Source organism: Tachypleus tridentatus, chromosome 8 (assembly GCF_004210375.1).
Source record: "Tachypleus tridentatus isolate NWPU-2018 chromosome 8, ASM421037v1, whole genome shotgun sequence".
NCBI lineage: Eukaryota > Metazoa > Arthropoda > Merostomata > Xiphosura > Limulidae > Tachypleus > Tachypleus tridentatus.
Genome location: NC_134832.1, coordinates 19,606,030 through 19,630,289, shown reverse-complemented (window position 1 = coordinate 19,630,289; position 24,260 = coordinate 19,606,030). Strand labels below are relative to the sequence as shown.

At 34.7% G+C, this 24,260-nt stretch overlaps 1 protein-coding gene across 2 annotated transcripts in view; it reads left to right on the top strand.

The window, feature by feature from the left end:
- The window catches only part of LOC143258631 (popeye domain-containing protein 1-like), a 155,337-nt gene that overhangs the window by 98,890 nt on the left and 32,187 nt on the right, over positions 1-24,260 (top strand). For both annotated transcript variants that reach the window (XM_076517873.1, XM_076517872.1), the window contains exons 2-3: positions 10,587-11,176; positions 24,130-24,238. In XM_076517873.1, coding sequence (XP_076373988.1) covers positions 10,668-11,176; positions 24,130-24,238 — 618 coding nt within the window. In that variant the 5' untranslated portion in view covers positions 10,587-10,667. The remainder of the gene's footprint in view (positions 1-10,586; positions 11,177-24,129; positions 24,239-24,260) is intronic.

The following is a 24,260-nucleotide window of genomic DNA, read 5'->3' as shown; positions in this document are numbered from 1 at the left end:
TGTTGGATTTGTTATTATCATGTGCTTCACAGGTACCTCCACACATGTTATGTTGCGACATGTAAATACCGTTAGCTTACCTTCTCATTCTTCTACGTATGAATTTGAATTTAGAAGCGCTAAGATTTTATTTGCTTTTAAATTTCGCGAAAAACCGCACGAGGTCTATCTGCGTTACCCGTTTTTAATTTAGTATTTTAAGACTAGAAGGAAGGCAGATTGTCATCACGACCCACTGCCATCTCTTGGGTTACTCTTTTACCAACGAATAATGGGATAGACCGTCATATTATAACGCCCCTACGGCTGAAAGGGCGAGAATGTTTGATGTGACGAGGATTCGAACCCTCGACCCTAGGATTACGAGCCGAGTGTCTTAACTACCTGGCCATGCTGAGGCTTTACAGGTAGAACTTGTTGAACATATTGGTTATTTTTTGATACTACATTTCTCCAGGTACCTTTGGCATCTTCAAATGGTAAGGTCTGAGTAGAATCGTACAACTTTTCAAAACTGTCACGTGCTACAGTGTCAGTAATGCTATTACATCAGTAAGTAATAACGTAAGAGAAATTAACGATAGCTCAGTAAAGAAATCCTGCAGAATAAATATAACCGTACGCCTGTCGGGTTTGATTGATTGTTTAACCATAGATTGTTTAATACACTGAATCTGATATGTCATTACCAAAAAGTTTCATGACAGCAGCTGTCCTATGTTTAAACATACTAGGAGATAAAACTTTACGTTAAAATCCGTAGCGCTCTTTAACAGTTTTATCCATATTTGGTATATATAAATTTAGGGATGCATAGCAATACACAGTTAAGAGGCATTTCTTATACTTTCCTGGCTCAGCATGGCCATGTGGTTAGAGCGGTCGACTTCCACTTTGGGGGGTCACGGGTTCGAATTCCTGTCCCACCAAATATGCCGTGGGGTCATTATAACGTGAAGGTCAATACCATCATTTGTTGATAAAAGAGCAGCTCAAGCGTTGGCTGTAGGTGGTGCTGACTTCTCTCTAGTGTTATGCCGATGAATTAGGAATGGTTAACGCAATAACGTTAGCTCGTGTAACTTTACTCGAGATTTAAACCAAACTCAATATCTCTTATTGTTTGTCTGCTTAATTTCAAACCAAACTCAATATTTCCTTTTGTTTGTCTGCTTAATTTCAAACCAAACTCAATATCTCCTATTATTTGTATGCTTAATTTCTCCCTTTGCACAGATACTCGTTTTGTGGCACACGCTGAGACTTTATCATATTTTACATATACGAAATCTGATCTAAGAACAAATATGTTTCCCTTCCAGAAGGCCCGGCATGGCCTAGCGCGTAAGGCGTGCGACTCGTAATCCGAGGATCGCGGGTTCGCGCCCGCGTCGCGCTAAACATGCTCGCCCTCCCAGCCGTGGAGGCGTTATAATGTGACGGTCAATCCCACTATTCATTGGTAAAAGAGTAGCCCAAGAGTTGGCGGTGGGTGGTGATGACTAGCTGCCTTCCCTCTAATCTTACACTGCTAAATTAGGGACGGCTAGTACAGATTGCCCTCGAATAGCTTTGTGCAAAATTCCAAAACAAACAAACCCTTCCAGAAAAATGTTTCTATTATCCTATTTTTCGGAACACGTGACAGTTTGAACTGTTATACGATTCTTCTAGTGAAACTTGCCATCTGGTGAGATGCTAGGTAAACGTAATGAAACATAATATTTTGAAACATATTTACGTGTGTTTATTAGTTAATAAGGTTCACTGATTCAAAAATACACTTTATTCGTTATGAAATAATCTATGTGTGTGCGCGTGTATGTGTCAAAAAGCAGCGTGAGCAAATTAAAATAAAAATCGAAAAGGATGCAGGATGAGGGTGAAAATCAAATGTGGTGGCAGAAATAAACAAGGCACAAAGATGGTTCATGTCAGTTAAGCAGGTGAAATAAACAAGGCACGAAGATGGTTCATGTCAGTTGAGCAGGTGAAATAAACAAGAGACGAAGATGGTTCATGTCAGTTAAACAGGTGAAATTAGTCACGCCACAGTTTTATTGTAACAAGAGTTTGTTTGTTTGTAGTTAAGCCAAAACTATACAGTGGGCTATGTTTGCAGTTCCCACCACCAGTTTGAGATTTAGCGTCTGCACGCTTGACGTTGAGCCACGTGGAGAAAGTGACCAGGGGGTTAGTGTTTGTAATTGGCTGAGACAGAAAGGTCGAAGTACAGGCATTAAATCACTTGAATAATTTAAAACGACAATTTATTCTTATAATTATAAACAGCAGACATAAGAAAACGCAGTCTTAATAACTTGTAAACAGATTAATATACTTTAGTGTGTATTATTTATCACAGAATTAGTTTTTATGTATGGATAATAATCTCCTTCTATTTTTAAACCGCTTGATGCATTAAATTGAAAATACTTTACCAGTGAAATGTGTCATGTAATTATCTCTACTTTATTTATAATTATATAATGAACCATTTTTTCTACAAATATTAAACGTGGACAATGCTCTGCACACAATTTCTAAATTTTTCCAAAGATGCTTTTTAGAATTTCCGCAGCGTTTTGTGTGTTTTTTTCTTGAACCTGGATTGCTTCTAGTTGTGGAATTCTGCAGCACACAGTAAAACGCATGAGCACAGAAGTGTGTCTGTTAATTAAGTCACGTGCATCTAATCTTTATGTACGTTTGTACATCACTGAAGAGAGGATGAAGGGGAAATGCCGGCTTCCAGAATCCTCCATTATGTAAAGGAAAATATTAATATTTAATTTGGAAATTTTGTTAAAGTATTTTAGAAACCAAGTATTCATAGTTTAGTAACTGTTTATAGTTTGTAATTTCTCTTGTGATAACCCCGGAGTTTCCCTTTAACCTGGATTTCATTGCATTATAAACAAAGGCTTAAGAGTTTAACTGTGTCATCATGTAGTTATTTTCAACAATGGATTTAATCTATTATATAAAAGTTAAACATGGGTTTTAGTCATTTAAAACCTATTGTATTAACACCAAATATAATTAAAGTAAAACACGGTAAAGGCTGGTATTGTCAGGTAAACAAGCCTGGACCTAGAAATTAATAAGCCTAAATAAAAGTAATAATGTGCGTCTGTGCAAGCACATTTTATGTTATTTCTTAGATGGAGAAAACTGGAAAATAGTACCAGAAATTCGAGTTTTTCAGGCTCTGGTTTTCGCTCCTAAGACATGCTGATGAATTCTAAGACTGAATATTCGTATTGTGGTAGAAAACATTAGTGTGATAAAAGTGGTGAAATGTTAATTGTATGCACCGTACAGTATGTTGGTGTGGTTTTTAGAGTTAACACAGTGTGTAGCTAAATCTCAGTGCATTACATCGTTATTAAGATTTGATCAATGTTTAAACGTCAAAATAATTCGTATTTTACTTATTTACTTCTGTGCTATAATATTTAAATATGATTTAGAAGCTTTCATTACCATATTTTGTTTTGAATTTCTCGCAAAGCTACACGAAGGATATCTGCGCTAGCCGTCCCCAATTTAGCAGTGTAAGACTAGAGGGAATGCAGCTAGTCATCACCACCCACCGCCAACTCTTGGGCTACTCTTTTACCAACGAATAGTGGGATTGACCGTCACATTATAACGTCCCCACGGCTGGGAGGGCGAGCATGTTTGGCGCGACCGGGATGCGAATCCGCGACCCTCAGATTACGAGTCGCACGCCTTAACACGCTTGGCCATGCCGGGCCCTTTACAAACCAAGAGAAACTAAATAATAGAGGAATGCCTATTTCCATAGATATTTTGAACTACTGCTCAATATAACGTATTTATCCAACACTAAACAAGTAAACTTATCCCAATTACTGTGTGTGTATATAATGTCATCATAAATTGGCTCGATATAATATTATATTTTATCTCTTAGGTTGTAATAAATATGAATGTTCAGTATGAACATTTCATATGGTAACAGATAGCCAAGAAGAACATATTTTAAGCAACCTATTAACCATCCAAAATACGTTTATAATAGTTTAGATTGAAGCGACATTTGATGCTTTAATATGAATTGTATGAAAACTCTGAAGAGAGTGTTTGAAATAGCACTGCTGTTAATGGAAATGATCGAGGCGTAATGATCAAAACTCGTTATAATTAATATTATGTAATATGTATTATGCACTTTATGTGTAACTCTTTAGGTGATACATAACAATGTAAGGTACACTTTAGCATAAAGTATTCTCAGAGGATGTGTAGCTATTTAACAATCCTTGTTTAGAAGAGGTAACCAAATAAAATTGATAAAGTGGACATCAGACTTAAAACAAAAAAATGAGCAAGAGTTTTGTTTACAAATTAATCCGAATTCAAATTGTTCGCCAACAATCAAATTCATAAAGACTTGAATATACAATAAAATCCCATACAACAGCTCAGTCACGAACTTCCTAAAATTAAGTAGCAGTTGTTTAACTTTGGATCACTCTTACATTTTATTTATATAGGTTTGTTAATTCGAAAATAAATAACGATAACATACAAAACATAATGCATTGATAAAAACAACAAACACATTGAGTGTGTAATAATATCAAGTAAACCAGTAACAGCATATTACCTACTAAGTAACGAAATAGCTAATGTTTCTGTTGTTGTTTGTTTTTGGTTTTTAGTTTGAATTTCTCGCAAAGTTACACGAGGGATATCGGCGCTAGCCGTCCCTAATTTAGCAGTGTAGGACTAGAGGGAAGGCAGCTTGTCATCACCATCCACCGCCAACTCTTGGGCTACTCTTTTACCAACGTGGCCCAGCATGGCCAGATGGGTTAAGGCGTTCGACTCGTAATCTGAGGGTCGCGGGTTTGAATCCCCGTCACACTAAACACGCTCTCCCTTTCAGTCGTGGGGGCGTTATAATGTGACGATCAATCCTACGATTCGTTGATAAAAGAGTAGCCCAAGAGTTGGCTGTGGGTGGTGATGACTAGCTGCCTTTCCTCTAGGCTTACACTGCAAAATTAGGGACGGCTAGCGCAGATAGCCCTAGTGTACCTTTGTGTGAAATTAAAAAAAACAAAAAACCTTTACCAACGAATAGTGGGATTGGCCGTAACATAACGCCCTCACGGCTGAAAGGGCGAGTGTGTTTGATGCGACGGGGATTCGACCCCGCGATGCTCAGGTTACGAGTCAAACGCTTTAACCCACCTGGTCATGCCGAGCCTGTTGTTTGTTAGTTTGTTTGTTTTACGAATAACAAACGTAAATATGCTGGAAACCTTTACGTAGACATAATTCTTTCATTTGATAACAAAAACACATTATTTCAATATCTATAAACAGACATTGAACAGTTCCACTGAAAATCCCTTTTCTTTTATGTACCTCTACGAATTAACTAGTAGAGCGGAATCCAAAGGCCTCCTTATTATTCAGAGGGCCCAAGATCCTTCTATAACTGGACCCAAAGAAGGGGGAAAAAAACCGTTAAGAAACTCGCCTGTGGTTCCTGAGCATGTGCCGAAATTTAACTTCATTAGCCTGTGAGTTTGGGTATAAACAAATATTCATACATGGCGCACCTGGGATCTCTGGGGTTGGAGTAGAAACACAACAGCTGATACCAGATTAACTTGAATATAATCTGTTGTACATAAAACAACAAAAGTGAGACGTCTTATTGTTCCCCGCTAGTACAGCGGTAAGTCCACAGATTTACAACCCTCCAATCAGTGGTTTGATTCCCCTCGATGGATTCAGCAGTTAGCCCGATGTTTTTTTTTGCTATAAGAAAAAAAATACACGTACGTTTTATTTATCTTTAAACTGATACTTCGTAATTGTTGATCCTTCCTAGCACTTATGATGTCATGATTGTTCTGACAAAGACACCATTGTTACTTACTAACGAAGTTAGCTCTCAAGTGTAAGTTATATTTGAAATCATGTACTCTCCTGTAGCTCCTAATTAAGAAAACGTTTTCTCGATGCCGTGTTTGTCTTGCTAGTTCACTTAATAATTTAACGAAAATTGTAATAAAGTTAGTGCTAAGTTATTTTAGTCGTTAAACAATCTATTGTTCATTGAGATACTTCAAATTTATTCCTAATTAAATTTATGGGCCTGGCATGGCCTAGCGCGTTAAGGCGTGCGCTTCGTAATCTGAGGGTCTCGGGTTCGAGCCCGAGTCGCGCCAAACATGCTCGCCCTCCCAGCCGTGGGGGCGTTATAATGTGACGGTCAATCCCACTATTCGTTGGTAAAAGAGTAGCCCAAGAGTTGGCGGTGGGTGGTGATGACTAGCTGCCTTTCCTCTAGTCTTACACTGCTAAATTAGGGACGGTTAGCACAGATAGCCCTCGAGTAGCTTTGTGCGAAATTCCAAAACATTAAATTTATATTAATCAATATATTAAAAAAAAACTTTAATTACCGAACAGTTGTCGTACTAAATGTAATATTTTAGAAATTTTGACGCTATTTTCTAATTATTTTTGTTTGCTTTTGCTGTATAAGATTTGCCATGAATAAAAATATCATTATTCTTATGGTTGTAGCACTTATTTTGTTGTTAAGCGCGAAGCTGTACAATGAGCTATTTGCGCTGTGTCCCAACCGCAAGGGTCGAACCCAAAATTTAGTATTATAAGCATTCAGGCTTACTGCTGAGTTTCACTTACGAAAAGTCAACGTATAATTGGGGTCTGGCATGGCCTAATGGTTAAGGCGATTCTTTTGCAGCATGAAGATCGCAAGGCTAAATCACTTTGTGAAGCATGTTCGCCCTTTCAGCATTCCCTCTAGGCTACCACTTCAAAATTAAGGACTGCTAGCACGGGGAGCCCTTGAGCAGCTTGGCATGAAGTTAAAAAATGGTTTAATCAGACCCTATATCACTAAGTATAATCAGGCTTACCGCAGCGTTTCAAGCGTCAGGTTTGATGTTACGCAGCTGTAATTCTATTGGTTTTTGCTTGGGCAGGCTTAATAATAAATAGCTTCAGCGTGTATAAATACAACACTATTTACATGAACATGATCGTACAAAGTGAGTGGTGTCATTCCCAGTTGTAGATTATGTGTTTAATAAAAACACTAATTATAGATCGCAATAAGTTTCCTCGATTTAAATTATGAGCATTAGGATAGTTTCTTTCGAATATTTGCTACATCTTCCGAATTTTCTTTAGCAACTTACTTTCCTAGCAGTTTAACACGTCGACGAAAATTTTGTATCGAGAGAAAACATGATAATTTAATTTTAACGTGTTAAAATATGCATTATCAACAGAGTTATCTTTCACAGTTTTTGCAGAGTATTTTTTCGCGAATGATAAAGTTTTAGATTCAGATACCAACATGCTGACCACTAGGCTAGGCTTATCAACTTAAACCATATGGTATAATAAATATGTAAATAATCCATAAATATTGATTGTAAGTTATTTGGATTTGGAACAAAACTAATAAACTCCGAAATGGATTGTTTTTAAGTTATTAAACAACTTGATAAAGTTATCAAAGGATAATAAGGGCTGAAAAATTGTTTGTTAACATTATGATTAAGTGTATGAATAGCCTTGAGATGTAATCCACAATGATTGACAAAGTTATGAAACTTTTTCATGTATTTAACATATATTAAACATGTATGTTTGTTGGATATCCATACATGAGTACTACAGCAGAGTACATAAAGATCACTTGATAACGGGCCCATAAACCATGTGTTTGAAACGACACAGTTGGCAGCGTATGTTAACACACTTTAAATCAGTTTGTTTCTATACTGAATTTCGTGATAATTACTCAAAATCTATCTGTACTATCTGTTCCTAAGTTAAAAGTAATATGTTAGAAAGAAGGCAGTTAGTCAACACCGCTAACTCTTGGGCTACTCTTTATTAACGAAACGTGGGAGTGACTGAATTACTATAACGCCCCCACCGACTGAAAGAGCAAGGATAGTAACTGGATTAGAACCCTAAATCCGCAGATTGCGAGTCGAATGCCCTGGCAACCAGATATGCCAAGTCGCTTTCAAATATCAACACATAAAGAAGCATTTATACACATAACCAAATATATTTTGTTCAATTAATTTAGTTTTAGAAATTTTAATAAAATTTAAATACTGTTCTCATTAATATCTACATCGTCAAGATATGATCATATCGAACATTAACATAAATATAGCGTCAAGAATATGTTCAGTATTTTGTAATTATATACAACGTAATAGAAAAAAATAATTACTTAGCTACTACTTATGAAAGTGTGGAAGGAATGTTTAATGAACTTGGCAGTCGTGTTACTTATTTTAAATTGAACGTGCTGACGTATTTTAATATAAAATAAAAGTTTGGTTTGGTTTGTTTTGAATTTCGCGCAAAGCTACACGAGGGCTATCTGCGCTAGCCGTCCCTAATTTAGCAGTGTAAGACTAGAGGGAAAGCAGCTAGTCATCACTACCGACCGCCGACTCTTAGGCTACTCTTTTACCAGCGAATAATGGATTGATTATAACACTATAACGCCCCCACGGCTGAAAGGGCGAGCATGTTTGGTGCGACCTGGATTCGAACCCAAAATAAAAGTAAAGTTACATGAATACAGTCAATGAGATGTCAGTAATAGTGTGAGAATAATAGCAAAAATGATGCCTTTTTCATACGTAAATGTTTAAACTATTGTATCCGTGACTATGATCTCAAAAATCACAATTTGCACAATTTATTAATCTTCTAAATCAACAGAAAAGGATAAAAACCTTTTAAACATCTGTGTTTTACAGTAATGTTCTTCCTAGACAAAGAACTGGTATTTATATCATTCGTATAAATTATTTAATTGTATATTATCAAAAACTTATTATAGCATACTCTTTTATGCGATCAAAATCTTCGTTGGCTTTCGTGCGTGTGGACTTCCATCAAAATATGTAGCGTCCAGAAACAACATTCCTGTATATATATCCTCTTATTACATCCAAGAAATAAAACTCTTCATTTAGTATAATTCATAAAAAATGTATTTAAAAAGTGCACACTCAATACTTTCTTTTATTAAATCTAAATGTTGTTTCTTCGTTTTCCGTATTTGATGGATTATATAGGATTGCAAACGAAACTATAGCTCATTAAGAATGGTTAATCATACAAGTTTCTTCTTTATATGGCGATTAGTGTACAGTTGGGTGGTCAGTACGGGTTCTTTCTTATTGTTATCTTTCACTGGATAATAGGTATAAGTTAATATACTTCAAAACTGCTACAATTAATTTTAAGCTCGTCCTCTGATTTTTCTGTGTACATTTCTAATAATAGCACAAAATTAGCTAAATTTCATGCATACTTAATGAAACTATGAATCTGATAGTTGGAGCTTAAGTAACGCGCTCCATTTTATGTTTAATTCATTTGAACTTCGTGCCTTAAATGTACTTTATTTATCAAAGATGAAAATAATATTTCACGTTTTGAGAACCGTTACGCTGGTCCTGGTAATTATCCAACTATTTTTAATTTTTCATTTATTTTTTCCTTTTCCGTATCTTATTCTGAATGTTTTACTCAGTAAGGCAATCGGACGTAGTTTCTATGTGTTTGTTTGTTTGTTTTGGAATTTCGCACAAAGCTACTCGAGGGCTATCTGTGCTAGCCGTCCCTAATTTAGCAGTGTAAGACTAGAGGGAAGGCAGGTAGTCATCACCACCCACCGCCAACTCTTGGGCTACTCTTTTACCAACGAATAGTGGGATTGACCGTCACATTATACACCCCCACGGCTGGGAGGGCGAGAATGTTTAGCGCGACGCGGGCGCGAACCCGCGACCCTCGGATTAGGAGTCGCACGCCTTACGCGCTCGGCCATGCCAGGCCACAGTTTCTATGTGAACATACTAACAAGACAGAATTTGTATATTTACTGTAGGTTACTGCCACACATACTAAATAATTAAAACAATATTTTTATTACAATTAACTTACTTTAAAAATTATAAATTGTAACAGCATATACTTTATCAATAAGTAGACTCAAAAACGAAACTAATAAAACAAAGATTTGTATGAGTTGATTAAAATTGTAGTAACTCAAACATTAGTTCCATCTAGGCCTATCTCGCTCATACTTGTCACCGACTTTTGGATTTTCAAACAAATTATTACGAAAACTAAAAAGTGCTCATATGAGTAAATATATAGTGTTAAATCATTATGTTTCTTGTAATCAATGGGATATAAAGATGCTGTTTAGCATCACATATATTTCATTGATTTTTCGAAGCTATAGATTTGGAAAGTCAATAAGAAGTTGTACTGAGAAATTTGGCATGATTGGTTAATATTGGCTAGAAGTGATAATAGCTTAGTAATTTACATGGTTAACATCTTATTTGGTTTGTCTAAAACTAAATACTTTTCCTCTATTTTTTATTATTTTTTCGACATAATTTTGTATTTTTCATTTAGAAATAATTAGATGTCACTTACATAAAAACACTTTAATCTGTATTTTAGTGCTGTATAATTACTACTCAGTAATTTAAGTAATACATTTTTTCCAGTTTTGTAGAATACAAGGTAAGAGTGGATTAAGCAGCGAAATGGTATACAAAGTTAATCGGATGGCTCTACAGATCTTCTAGATGGAAAACATCAGTAATCCTAACTTAACGTGGACAACGTCCACTAACAAAACGGATCGAGGAGGCCAAAACTGTGAGGAATGGGAAGACGCTCAGCATGTGCTCTTCCAGATAGCCAACTTGTGTTTTGCTGTGGCATTTCTAGTCCCACCAAAATTTCGACTTAGTATACTACTTATGCGCGGAGTTTTAACTATTGGGTTCCTGTTCGTCACATTATGGGCTGGTGTCAACGTCTGTGCTCCAGATATCTTTGCGTGGAACGTGACCTTCATGTTGACAAATTTTTTTCACACGATTTTCCTAGCTTATATCAACATTCCACCTAGAGTTCATCCAGAATTGCTGGAGTTGTACAACAAAGTCTTCACACCGCTCAAAGTTGACAAAAAAAATTTTAAAGACTTAGTAAGCTGCGCAGAGATTTTATCCCTAAAACCAGGGGAACATTACGGTACAGAAGGAATGACAGTGGCTGATGAACAACTATCTATTCTTTTAAGTGGAAAGTGAGTATCCAACAATCCTCATTAGAAGTGTTTTGCTATATCATGTCTTTATTTGCATTTTTCGAAATTTTCAAAAAGCCACTAAACTTATGGTCGTCGTATTTTGAAACTACTCAAATTTCAGACCGTTTATTCAATTTATTACAATAGGTAAACAGAATTTAATTATTATTCTTATTTTCATTTTGCAAGCTGATGGTATCTGTTAAAGAAACAAAAACTATATAAAGAACAATGTTAAACAATGTTTTCCTTTCTTCTCTCTTTTGTTATTATATCCCTAATAACCTCATTAGGTGCTAGTTCCATAACCTGCCTTATGGAGGATAATAATTGACTCATTTTAACGAATGAAGTGCTCATGTCTTTAAATTCAAAGGCAAAAGTTTATAGAAACATGAAAATATGACGTATTTTAGTGTGTTTCTATTCCCCTTCTTGAGCAAAAGTCCTAAACAAAGTAATCCATGTACACCATCGAACAGTTTCAAGTTTCCAGATATTACAGTAATCGATCTAGCCATGTCTGGGTGATGGATACTAAACTATACATATACACACGTAGTTAATCGTTATTGTAGTAAGATTATAGGTAAAATGTCTCAGGGAAAAGCAAAATGATTGTAATAAATAGAGCAGAAATAAGGTCAAGGTACTTAGACTTTTTTAAAAGTAAGTATTTTATTTAAAGAAATTAATTACAAAAGAGAGACAGAACTCTCTTTTATTCGCCTAAATTATATAGCTATGTATAGTTGACTCGACATTTCTGTAAGGCCAATGAAGTTCAATCAATATTCTCGTATGCTGTGTATGTTACACTATATATGTATTAATTGAGTATGAATTTCCTGTATCCGGTGTATAAAGTTCAAAGTCATGATAATATATGGATGAATAAAGTCACCAAAAACACTAAACAGTAATCAGAAATAAGTAATTTACATAATAATTATCTTAATTACCATATCAAAGTAAGTAAGAATAAGACTATAATATTAAGAACCTGGTTCTTGAATGCGTGTAGGTGAACTGTTGTTTTACATTTTTTACTTTGTTAAGTAACGAAGATGTTATTAAAATCAATACATATTGACGAGTGGGTGAGTTACGTTAAAATAAGTTGTACGATATGACGAAGTGCGCAAGCTCGAAACGTCATCCTCTTAAAATAAACAATTTTTTTTTCCTTTTTATTAAGCTAAATTAAGGGCAGCATTGAATATGCTGTAGACGAACGTGAGCTGCTTGGTATTGTTTTCGAACCACCCTATTTCTCTGATCATCAAATATGTACGACGCGAATTATCATATGTATTATTAAACCTGATGTCTGCTCTTAAACTTTCCTGATACTGTGTTTTAACTCTAGGTTACTCGTATTGATTTTCGACTATTTTATTTGGTCTTTCGTTTAGTATAGATCAGTTCTACGCAGGATGAGGGTTAGGATGAATGCTATCCTGAAAGTTGACTTTTAACGTACTTTTAAAGATAATTCAGGTCAAATAAGATACATTTTCGGTTTTGTTCGTTTGTTTAGAATTAAGCACAAAGCTACACAATGGGCTATCTGTGCTGTGCTCATCACGGGTATCGAAACCCTGTTTCTAGTGAGTTCGCAGACATACCATTGTGCCACTAGGGGGCTATTTTTGTTAGTATTAAAAGTAGCTGTGTTTAAATGAAAGTTTCTAAGCAGAAAAGAAGAAAAAAGTGATAATTAAACCATTAGAAAGGCAATGTTCCTGAGTGATTAATCTGTCATTAATTCAACAGGTGTTCTAATTAATTAAATGTGCTACTTATAGTGCTTAGGTATATAATTTTGTCTTAACTGGGCATCAGTTCAATAGATAAATGACATCATAATGCATGCAGATGGTTTTTATGTCCAAATAATTAATAAAATACATTAAATATAACTATTAGCCTGCAGAAAAGATTAAAATATGTAACTGCAGTAGAAAGTTGATATTCATCGCTGTTTCTGAATGAATGAAGTAATGTTTTACAGTAATGAAATGTCATGAAGTCTTTTGAATAGTAACGTATTTTTGTTTTTCTTTTTTATTGAAGGCTTGAAGAGTAAATTACCAAAGAACAGAAATGATGACGTAATTAATCATCTGTAATATACCTATAATGGCGTCATTATTCTTATATGAGTGATTTAGATATTACAAATTCAAACCCCTTTGATGCCGGACATGGGAAATTTCATTCCGTAACAAAGCCCCCAGATTACAGCCGATACCAGTTATACAATTGGATAGATTGAAACAGTCTAACTTAAGGACACCAAAGCAGGGCACAAAACAACCTTAAACCATCCGACTACGAATCCAAAAGCGCAAAGCCACTGAACCAGCCTCTCCATGTTTTACATGTTTAGCTCTTATTTAATATTCCAAAATGATCTTATTTAATTAGGCCTTATAATAATAATAATATATTAGACCAAATCGTTACCAAAATGAATGACCTACAAGGCCAAATATAATTAATAATACATATGATTCTTTACAAGTGGGCTTATTTACACGTGATTAATATGTAATCATATTAATTACATATTAATATGTAATATTAATATTAAGTTTCTTGAGAAACTTTGACTTCTACATCTTGAATAATATGGAAATAACCTGAATAACCTTAAGGGTCGCATGCCAATTCCAATTCCCCGTCCAATTCCCCATCTTGTATGGAATTCATTTATAATGAGTACCTCCCTTTACCAGCAACAAAAAATTGTAAATATTATTTTTATGCGTTTTTTTCCTGGTAGACATGTCAACGATATAGAGAATTTAGTACGTTATGCTGAAATAATTTGGTGTCTCGCCACGTCCGTTTATGCTCTATCTGACAATAGCCCTGTGCCTATTTACCGTTTCAAAAGGCTCAATCATAAGACTGTCAAGTTCGAAGCACACCATTCTCCTTTCATGCTTTCCATAGTCTATCTAATATAAGAAGAAGAAAATCTCCCATCACCCATTTTAACAATACAGTATTAGATAAATTTATAGGTGATGCATTCAGCACCTTGACAGGTGTGTCTCCATATGGAATAACATGAACATCTATTTCATTCTCCAGCTGCTTGAGGTATGGTGCAGTCGAATGGAAGGTATCACGGGAAATTTATGTTGTTAAACTCATACTCTGTTAGTCTTGTTTACATATAAAACTCGTGTTTTTGTGTATTACAAAGTGTCTAGAATATTGGTAAGCAGAATTCATCTTGACTTTTCTATTGATTTTTCTCATCCTTAATTTTCTCCTGGCGCAGTGGTCATAAATGATGATAAATATCTCTGATAGTTTCACGACATGTTCTGTACCAATACTGGAATTTTTTTCGCCAATTAACCAGTAGAAAATGCCATTTTTTACAGTTTTTGTGTGTGTGGATATGCCACTTTTCTAGATAGAGATTCTTGTTCATTGTTTTGCATACTAATGCCTAAGACACGTGGTTGGGTTTTGCCACTGACTTTTGTGTTCGTGGTTTTTCACCTGCTACAAGATGCCACATTTTATTTAGCATGGCTGAGATGTGACTTGTTGTCACATGTAACAGTATTCTGTTATTTTACAATGGCATTAACTATAAAGGGTGACCCCGGTGGCTTAGCAATAAAACAAGTATAAAAATCAAGTATAGTTATTTATGGTGAACCCATAACAGATAGTGCATTGTTTAGCTTTATGCCTAAAAACATACAAACAAAGTACAAGGGATTTGCTCCTCTTAGAAATTCTGAATTTTCTATCTAAATAAATCTTTCATATTGGTCATATTGGTTTTCGTAAGAAACCATTCATTCGTTCTCAGAAAAAAAAAAAAAAGGTTCGACACTAAAGCGTTATTGGTAGATGGTAAGTATGAAAACATACATACATTCTCTAAACAAGAAAATAGTTCTACATTAAGAATATATTGGTATATGATAAGTGTTAAATTTTCAAAAAGAAATGTGTTTTAAAGCTTAAGACTAGGCCCATTTGAAATATTTAGCTGGCTTAAGTGCTGCCTAGCGATCTCAGAATTTGAACTCGAATGTTCATGGTGTTAAGTATTATAATTTATTATCTTACGTATTACATTTTTAAATAAAGTTTAATTTGAATTTAGAAGTTAATTGAATGTCGATATGTATCAGTTTTATGATATTTGTCAAACAAATTGATACATACAATTTTCTTTCTTAACACAAACATTGTTTAATATACAAACAATAATATAATTTATAATGAGGGCTACTACAGATAATAATTTATATACAAAAGTTTTACAATCGCACAAATAATGCTGAGTCTTCTATCTGGTCTGCAACTGAATATTTTATCAACGCTTCATGATGAGCGAATTAATTCTGTGTTGATGCACAGTTACACTTCACTTAACGGGAAGCTAGCTATCCCTTCACACATGAGTTTCTCGAATGAAGTTATGCGATGTCTTTGTAGAAGTACTAACATTCAAAGTTAATTCACTGAAGTTAAACAGTTTATGATGCTCGAAATCTATAAACGTTCCTGATCAAATATCTATATTTTTTTCCGATTAATAAGCGTTTATTACAGTTATAGCTTCTGAGGTTTATAGTGTACTAACGGTAGCAAACCAACAATATTAAACTGTCTCTCCGCGTGTCGGTTTACAAAGGGAAAGGCGAAGTTCTAGAATTTTCAGTTGAAAACAGTGTAAAGCATGTATTGCTGATTCTTACACTCGAGGATCTTCTACGTCGATATTGAAATAAATACATAATAGTGAATCAGTTACAATGGTTCGTGTACCTTTGCCTCAGAAATGTTCCCGCAGTTTGGAACCGTGAGAGCATGACTGTCAAAATTCCATTATTCGATCATATATACAGAGTCGACAAAGGTTGGTGGTGAATGCTGTTGACAAACTGTTTTCTGTCTAGTCTGTTAATTCCAAAAAAATTATTTGTATAGTTTTGCGCGAAAAGTTTGGAAAAACAAAGCAAGAAAGAAGACAAATCTAATGAAGAGTGAACATTGCAAGCGACTGTATCGAGATATTGTGAGGGTCGAATTTGAAATTACACTTCCTCCTCCCTCCTGCACTGATAAATGTAGAACGTCACATGAATGAAGATGTTCTTATCGCTCAAAGTCACTTATAATTACAATGCCCTTATCATTGCCATGTCCATTTATGTTCAACGCTAATCATTTGCAGACGTATATACAGTGCATTTTTTGTTATGTTAAAGTCTTACACATTTCAAACTGAACCTTATAATCCCGTGCTAATTAATCTTGTAGCATTTCTTATATATATTTACATAAATAACCCTTTTTACGTAATATGTATATACTACATAAACAATATATTAGGTAAGTCTAGCAGTAGGTGACTCATCGCTATACTTACAATACATGTTTACGAATGAGAGGTGCTTAGGCTCATTTCCATTATGTTTGTTTTGAAATTTTCGCAGAGGAACATAATTGCCATCTGCGCTAGTTGTTCCTAATTTAGCAGTGTAAAACTAGGGGGAAGGCAGCTAGTCATCACAACCCACCACCAGCTCTTGGGTTATTCTTTTACCAACGAATAGTGGGATTGATCGTTACATAAAAATATCCCCACGGTTGAAATGGTGAGCATGTTTGATGTGACGGGATTCGAATCTGCGACCCTCCAGTTGCGAGTCGACTGCCCGAATCACCCGGCCATGCGGGACCATTCCATCATGTATGACACAATGATCCAGTGTGCATAGTAATTCGTTTTTGTATAAGTTTTTTTCTTTGTTTTTGGAAATAACGATCTATTTAGAGTTTTTTCCATAGAGTGTTTGTACGATAGCATAATTGTGTAGGAAGCGGAAACTGAGTTGACATCGTGAATACTCACACTTTTATTGGATTTCCTGTTTAGGCAGTTTTTAGCATATCACGCTTGTGGTAATTTGTAGTTCTTCCAGCTCTTGGTTATGTAAAATGTGTAACGATGACGTTATTAATATGAACTTTTGCTCAGAGCAAGTACTTAAAGAGTTTTTAGAGTGAAACAAGAAATCAGTATAGCTTATTAAATATAAGTTTCTTGCGTTTCTGCGTGCAAAGATTAGGGTGCATTGTTTCATTAGTTGGGTACTGTGACTATTAACGACATTGTCGGGCGTAATCCCAATAATATCTTACGATGTTCAGTAAGTTTAGGATACATATGCTAGTCTTAAATATATATATATCAAGCAAACCGTACAAGCAATTTCTATAATAAAAGTATCGTAGTAATAATAATAAATAATGCTTAAAAGTGATAACATTCAATATATTATACTGTCAAATCAATACTCTTAATAAAAATAACAATAGATAGATTACATTGCATACCTTACATAAGGAATATGTGAACAGTAGCTGTTGATTATGTAAAATCGTGCTAGTACATGAAATGTATGTTATTTGAAGTGTCGCTTTGGTAAATTTTCTTGATATACATTAATGTTGTAACAACGGGTACTTTTCAGTGAATGACACGTGGAAGAACTTACCATTTTACCAAGGAATACACTGTGAAAATATTAGCGACATCATTTTCTATGGGTCGAGGGGAAAAGTGATTCCGACAACCAGATCGTATAAAATAAAACAGTTGGTGTTGAACTATCATTGGTCCTTTATATAGCGCGGATAATTTTGCTATATGGGGATTTTTGGCGCGCCTAAACTATATCACCCAGATGCTCCTTTCCACTTTTAAAATGTTGTTTGAAATAACCTTGGGTAAACTGTTAAAAAATTCAATACCTATCAAACAGTATAAGAAATAAATCGACAAAGTAAAGTGTATCATACTTCTTTTTATTTTTCTGTTATGTTTTCCAATACATACGAATTAATTTTAAAACACCTTATGTGCATAACGTCCAAACTTCCAAGACGTTTTACTTGTTTGTCATCCAAGGAATACGTCTACTGAGATGCTTATACCATTTATATGAAACTACTTGTTCATGTTTTAAAAATAGCATTAGCTCGTAAAAAAAATTAAAAAGTTTGTTCTGAGGTAGGATAAAATTTACAATGAATGTTCTGTGTATAATAAGACTGTGACCTTAACTACGACGCCTGGTTTGGCATGATGGTTATAACGATTTTCCCACAATCTGCGAGTTCGAATCTCACCACCGAACATGTCTACCCTTTCAGCTGTAGGGGCCAATTCCACTATTCGACTATAGCAGCCCAAGAGTTGGCAGTAGGTATTGTTTACTAACTGCCTTCCCTCCAGTCTATCAGTTCTAAATCAGGGATGGCTAGTGCAGATAATCCTCGAGTAACTTTGTGCAAATTTCAAACCAAATCTGTAACCCACGTGTTTTTAAACGTAGATTTCACCTGTTGTAGGGCGTGGCTTTCTTTCAAAGAAAGAAAACGAAATACCAACAGTTTTTGAGAAAGTGAATAGTAGCATCTACCCACGAAATATCTCTTGTCATTGGTTAATCTATAATTTGACAAACAATAGTCAAAACCAGTGACAATGAACTCACAGTTAAAGAAGCACTGTATCTATTATTTATGTGAAAAAAGGGATATCTGTAACAAAAGCATTTTCAGTATGAAAAAATAAATAAAAAAGCCGCTGGTGTCGCCACTCAACTTTATAAATTACAAGCTGTTTGTTTTTGGTTGTACTTGAGCACAAAGCTACATAATGGGCTATCCGTGCTCTTCCCACCACGGTTATGTAAATCCATTTTCTAGTGGTATAAGTCCGGAGATATACCATTGGGTCACTGTAGGGAAATTACAAACTTAAGCCAGTGTATTTTCACGCTGGTTCCCCCTTCCCCCTTCATAAAATGACGTGTTTCAACGTTTCTAATCAAACCATAGCACGCACAGTCATAACATGCTACAACTTCACGATCGTTATTCTTTTCACGAAACATATTCAATTTCTATGGCCAAGATCTGTTGTTTTACTATTTACTCAGCATACAAAAGAACACTGGTAGATGGATATCATAATCACAAACCGTGTGTCTGTTTGACCGTCCGTAACGTTACATTTTATGGCCTTCAATTAGGTTAATATAAACACAATTTATCCTCCATGTAAAATTAATTTTCATGTCTATGCATTTTCACGAACATAGTAATACGAACTACATTTTAATAGACTAACATAAGTTTTTCATCTACTTCACGTTCACTTATTTTCATATTGCTTACCGCCTTAACTCTTATTAAAATGCTCCCTGGTGGTTCAGTGATGAAGGTTGATAACTTGCATTAAAATTCGAGCCCCGAAGTTTAATGATTCAAGCTTCGATCCCTTCGGTGGACACATTGTAAGCAGCTCGACGTACGCTTTTACACTCAAAAGAAATAATAACATCTTATTAAAGGTAACATGTAATGAAATTTATCCCAGTTTTTAATTAGCTTCTTTTTTAAACAATTATTAGAATGCCATGTGATGTTTTTCGCGTTTAGAAAATTCACAACATTTAGTAATTAACCATATCAACAAACACAATACAATGGTAATTATTTGAATTTCGACTTTATTTTAAATTGATTTCTTTTTTTCACTTCGGGGTGATGAATGTTGTTCCTTCTTAGATAAATTCAATGAAATATCACATTGTTTATGAGGATCCTTCCTCCAAATGAAATTTTACATTATTCATGAGATCCTGTCTCTAAATGAAATATCATATTATTCATGAGATCTTTCCTCTAAATGAAATGTCACATTATTCATGAGATTCTTCCTCTAAATGAAATGTCACATTATTCATGAGATTCTTCCTCTAAGTGAAATGTCACATTATTCATGAGGATCCTGACTCTAAATGAAGTCGGCTTGCAAAATTCACATATCTTTCTTACTGTTAATTAAAACTTTGTTGCTATTGTTTTGGATTAAGTACAACGCTACGCGATGGCCTATTTGTGCCCTGCCCGCCACCAGTATCGAAACCTGAATTTTAGCATTTTAAGTCCGCAGTCATACAGCTGTGCCACTAGGGGACAAACTTTTATGCATTAAGTAAATTCCTCTCACTTTGTTATTCTGATAATCAAAGGAGTAAAGATCTTATTAACTCTTATCTGAAATAAAATCCTAGTTGACACGCTTTATTACCTTACTCGACTTAAGAAACCAAACCTGGACGAAATAACACATTATCGTCTTCCCTGAAAAGCTTTTAACAGTTTCTATAAACTTACAGAACGTACAGTCAGTAATTAATGTATGAAAGTTTGAAATTTAGAGTTTTAAGAAGATTTGATATACTAAAAATATTATTCTCGTTTTTTGAAAATATATTATTCTTTGTTTTTCAGTAGTATTGGGAGATTTTGAAATTTGGCCAAAGAGATCAAGCTATAATATAAATAACCCGCTAACGATTTTTGGTATTTTTATACTTTGGTGACAGACAACTCAAAAACTAAAACATAAAGCATTTAGAATTATAGGTTGTCTAGAAATAAATGTTGTTTTTTGAACTGCGAAGTTTGGAAAAGTATAAACCAGTGTTGTAAAACATGCTTTAATCAAAGTAAGCACCATTTGCTTTAACACACTTTCACCAACATGTAACGATGCTTTTTATGTCCGTGCTGTAAAAATCAGAGTTTCTCTGATCAGTGAACTCCCTGAAAGCTTCTTCCGCAGCTGCCTAGTGTTGAAAGCGTTTATTGTTCAAAATGTTGTCAAGATGCTTGAAAAAAATGTAAATATTTAAGGGAAAGGTCTGGGGAATAAGTCAGATGAGGCAGAACCTCGATTTCCAATTGTTTCAATTTTTGGAGCGTCATCATCGAGAAGTTTCATAACACTGATTTTGATAGTCTTCAATCAGCTCATGCGGAACCCACTAATCCAACTTTTTCGTCTTTCCAATCGCACTCAGGTGGTTGGCAATGCTTGATTTGCTTGTGCCTAGCTTTTCTGCAAGCTCACGTACTGTTGTGCGAGGGTCTGTTTTAACTGCTTCCCTTAATCGAAGGATGGCTTCCTTCCACAACCTTTGTGGTCTTTAAGACTTTCATCTGCATGTCAAAACCTGTACTTTCGATAGTAGATCCATGGACGAATGCCTGGTTGATGTTCTGTGTAGTTTCGGTACCTTTTCGTCCAAGTTTGAAGTCATAGAGAAAAATCAGACGAAAGTCCTTCTTGTCCATGCTGCCTTAGGGGGTTGCGAAACTTACTCGGAGTAGAGTTCAAAGGGCAAACAATTAAAGCACCTTGTAAGCGATTATACCTATGATAAGTTATTCAACATTAAACTGCTAAACGCCATCGTAAGCATTACAACATTTATTTCTGGACAACCTAATACATTGTTTGTTTCAGAAGTTTCGCGTATAGCCACTCAAAAGGTTGTCTGGGTATATCTGTGCCTAATTTTGAATTCCCTTTTAGATGGAGATTAGCTAGCGGAAAGCACCCATCTACAACTCATTGGTTTATCTTATAATGTATCTATGGCTCCAAAATGCGAGCGCGTTTTTGTGGCAATGGGTCACGAGCAGCCAGTACTCGGATTCACAGTCCAAGCACGGTAATCATTAAGCTATGTAACAAATATTAAACCAGTGAATTAAAGACTAGCCATTTTAAATACAATATTATAATAATTTGTAAATAAGTTAAACAACTAAATGAACAGATTTTTACTTTTTGCGTTACAAGTTCGAATGGGCGTTTGTTCTTCTTAAGTAGAAACATTTGGAAAAAATATTGCTGTACTGACATATATATATATAAAAGAGACTATTGTATTTAGTTACTAAAAGTTACCAGAGGTATATAATTGAATAAACTAGAAACTGAAATCATTGAACATTCTACAATTATCTACATATAGAACAGATAGCAAAACTAAAGTACAAGCTGTAAACTGTGAATAGCTGAATATTACTAATTAAAAAGATCGTGAAGTAGTCAACAAGTAATTGTAATCTGAATACAACAGAATACTTCTGGAACCTCGATAGATTTCGGAGACATCAACACCTTATACTGGCTAAGGAATGAAACGGTATTTTTTCACAACTTATTAGAAGTATGAGCCGAAGATACGGAGACTGTACCGGGGAGGGGAATAATTGTCATATCACTTCTTGTCAAATGTGGCTCTTTAAGAATTAACTTAATCCAACTCGTTCTGAAAATTTTAAGTTGAGGATTCTTATGTCTCTCGGATTTTAACTAACCCCTCTTTCAGAGTCGATCCAGTCAGACCATCTCTGACTATATCATGTTGAATTTTCTCATGTTTAGCAGATTCTAACTAAGCCCTCTTTCAGAATTATTTCAATCACACCATCTCTGATCATCTCAAGTTGAAGGTTTTGATGTTTCACGTGTCCTAACTAGTCCCTCTTTCAGAGTTGATGCAGTCAGATCATACCAAGTTGAAGGTTCTTATGATCACGGGTTCTAATTAACTCCTCTTTTAGAGTTGATCCATTCAGACCATATCTGATCATCTCAAGTTGAAAGTTTTCATGTTTCACAGGTTCTAACTGATACTGTATTATCCATGAAACTGGTTTAGTAACTGTATTCAACGATACGTAATCTAGTTTCAGTTCTATTATTCATTTGGTTAATGAGCAATTCAACTTAAAAATAGTGTATTTGTCGTCTTTGCAGAAAATCGTTCTTTGTGTATGCTTTCTTATAGCACATTGGGCTGTCTCCTGTATCCACTGAAAAGAATCGAATCTCTGATTTTATCGTTGCAAATCTGAAGACTTACTTACCACTGTCCCACTGGGAAACCGTTCACTATGTAAACTTTATTTTGACTTGAATATGGCTTTATGTTAATTCGTCCGCGTGCAAATTCGTAATCTTTTTGACAGTCAGTTATATTAGTTTTATTTGTATTGACAACTGAAGACAGAAAATGTACGAGACCATGAATTTATCTCTTATTAGAATAAATACAGGTAAATAAAGAATTCCAAACCTTATAAACGGTAAACGAATAATAATATAATTTTATATTTTCATAAACACCAGCTAAAAATTATTAAATTTTACTAGTAATAAATACAAAAATGAGAAACTAAGAAACGAATGCTTTTTAAATCAAAACTATTGTTACTACGTGAAAACAAAAACAAAAAAAAACGTTTTAACTCGAAACCATTGCTAATATAGAAAGGTTAAACATTTATTAACGACAGTGCATGTCTTTGTGTTCTTACCATGTTGTATGATATATATATTTACCACAAAACGTGTTATCTGTTTTACCAGATAGGTTCTGGATGTTGAGATTTTCATTATGATTTCTCGTGCTTTCTAATTCCCATTGGCTGTAACTGTTTTCAACTGTTCGTTTTGATAAGCACTTTTAGACATTTATTGCCCAACATTTCATTCGTTTCATTGCGTTTATTCAAACATAGTTTCGTGAAAGAAAGACAATCGGATATGCGAATTTGTTCGAAGTATTTCATGGAATATTTTATGACATTAAGCCACACGCACTATTAATATGACCAAACTAAGCTGGTACCACATAACTTGTCTATTTCTTTCCGTACTACAGTATGTCAAAAACAAATAGATATTGGCATGTTTACAATGTCATGCGAGCTCAAAGTTCCTCCAAGGTAACCAACTGTAAACTGAGAATGCTAGAAGAAACTGAAATGCTTATGTACATCTAAGTTAATTTCTAAACTTGTTATATTACTATTGGAATGTTATAATTATAATTATGATAATTATAGGGCTTGTAAATCAGACCTTTTCGAAACATTTCATAATTCACGACTTAATAAAATAAAATAAAAGCATGAATGTTTGATCAATTGACATATGGTTTGTTTCAGTTTCAGAGAACCGAAACGTAATTGCAAGAATAGATTTACGGCTAACCCTACTTAATAAAATCTCTGCCTTCTTCCTGTAGGATGAAGGCCACCTGTGAAGATGTTCTTCTTCACTATCTTCAACCCAACGAATTTATTGATTCTCCGGAATGGGAAGCCTGTACTTTAGACAGCGATAGACTTTTCCAGGTAAAGAAAGGTTTGTGGTATG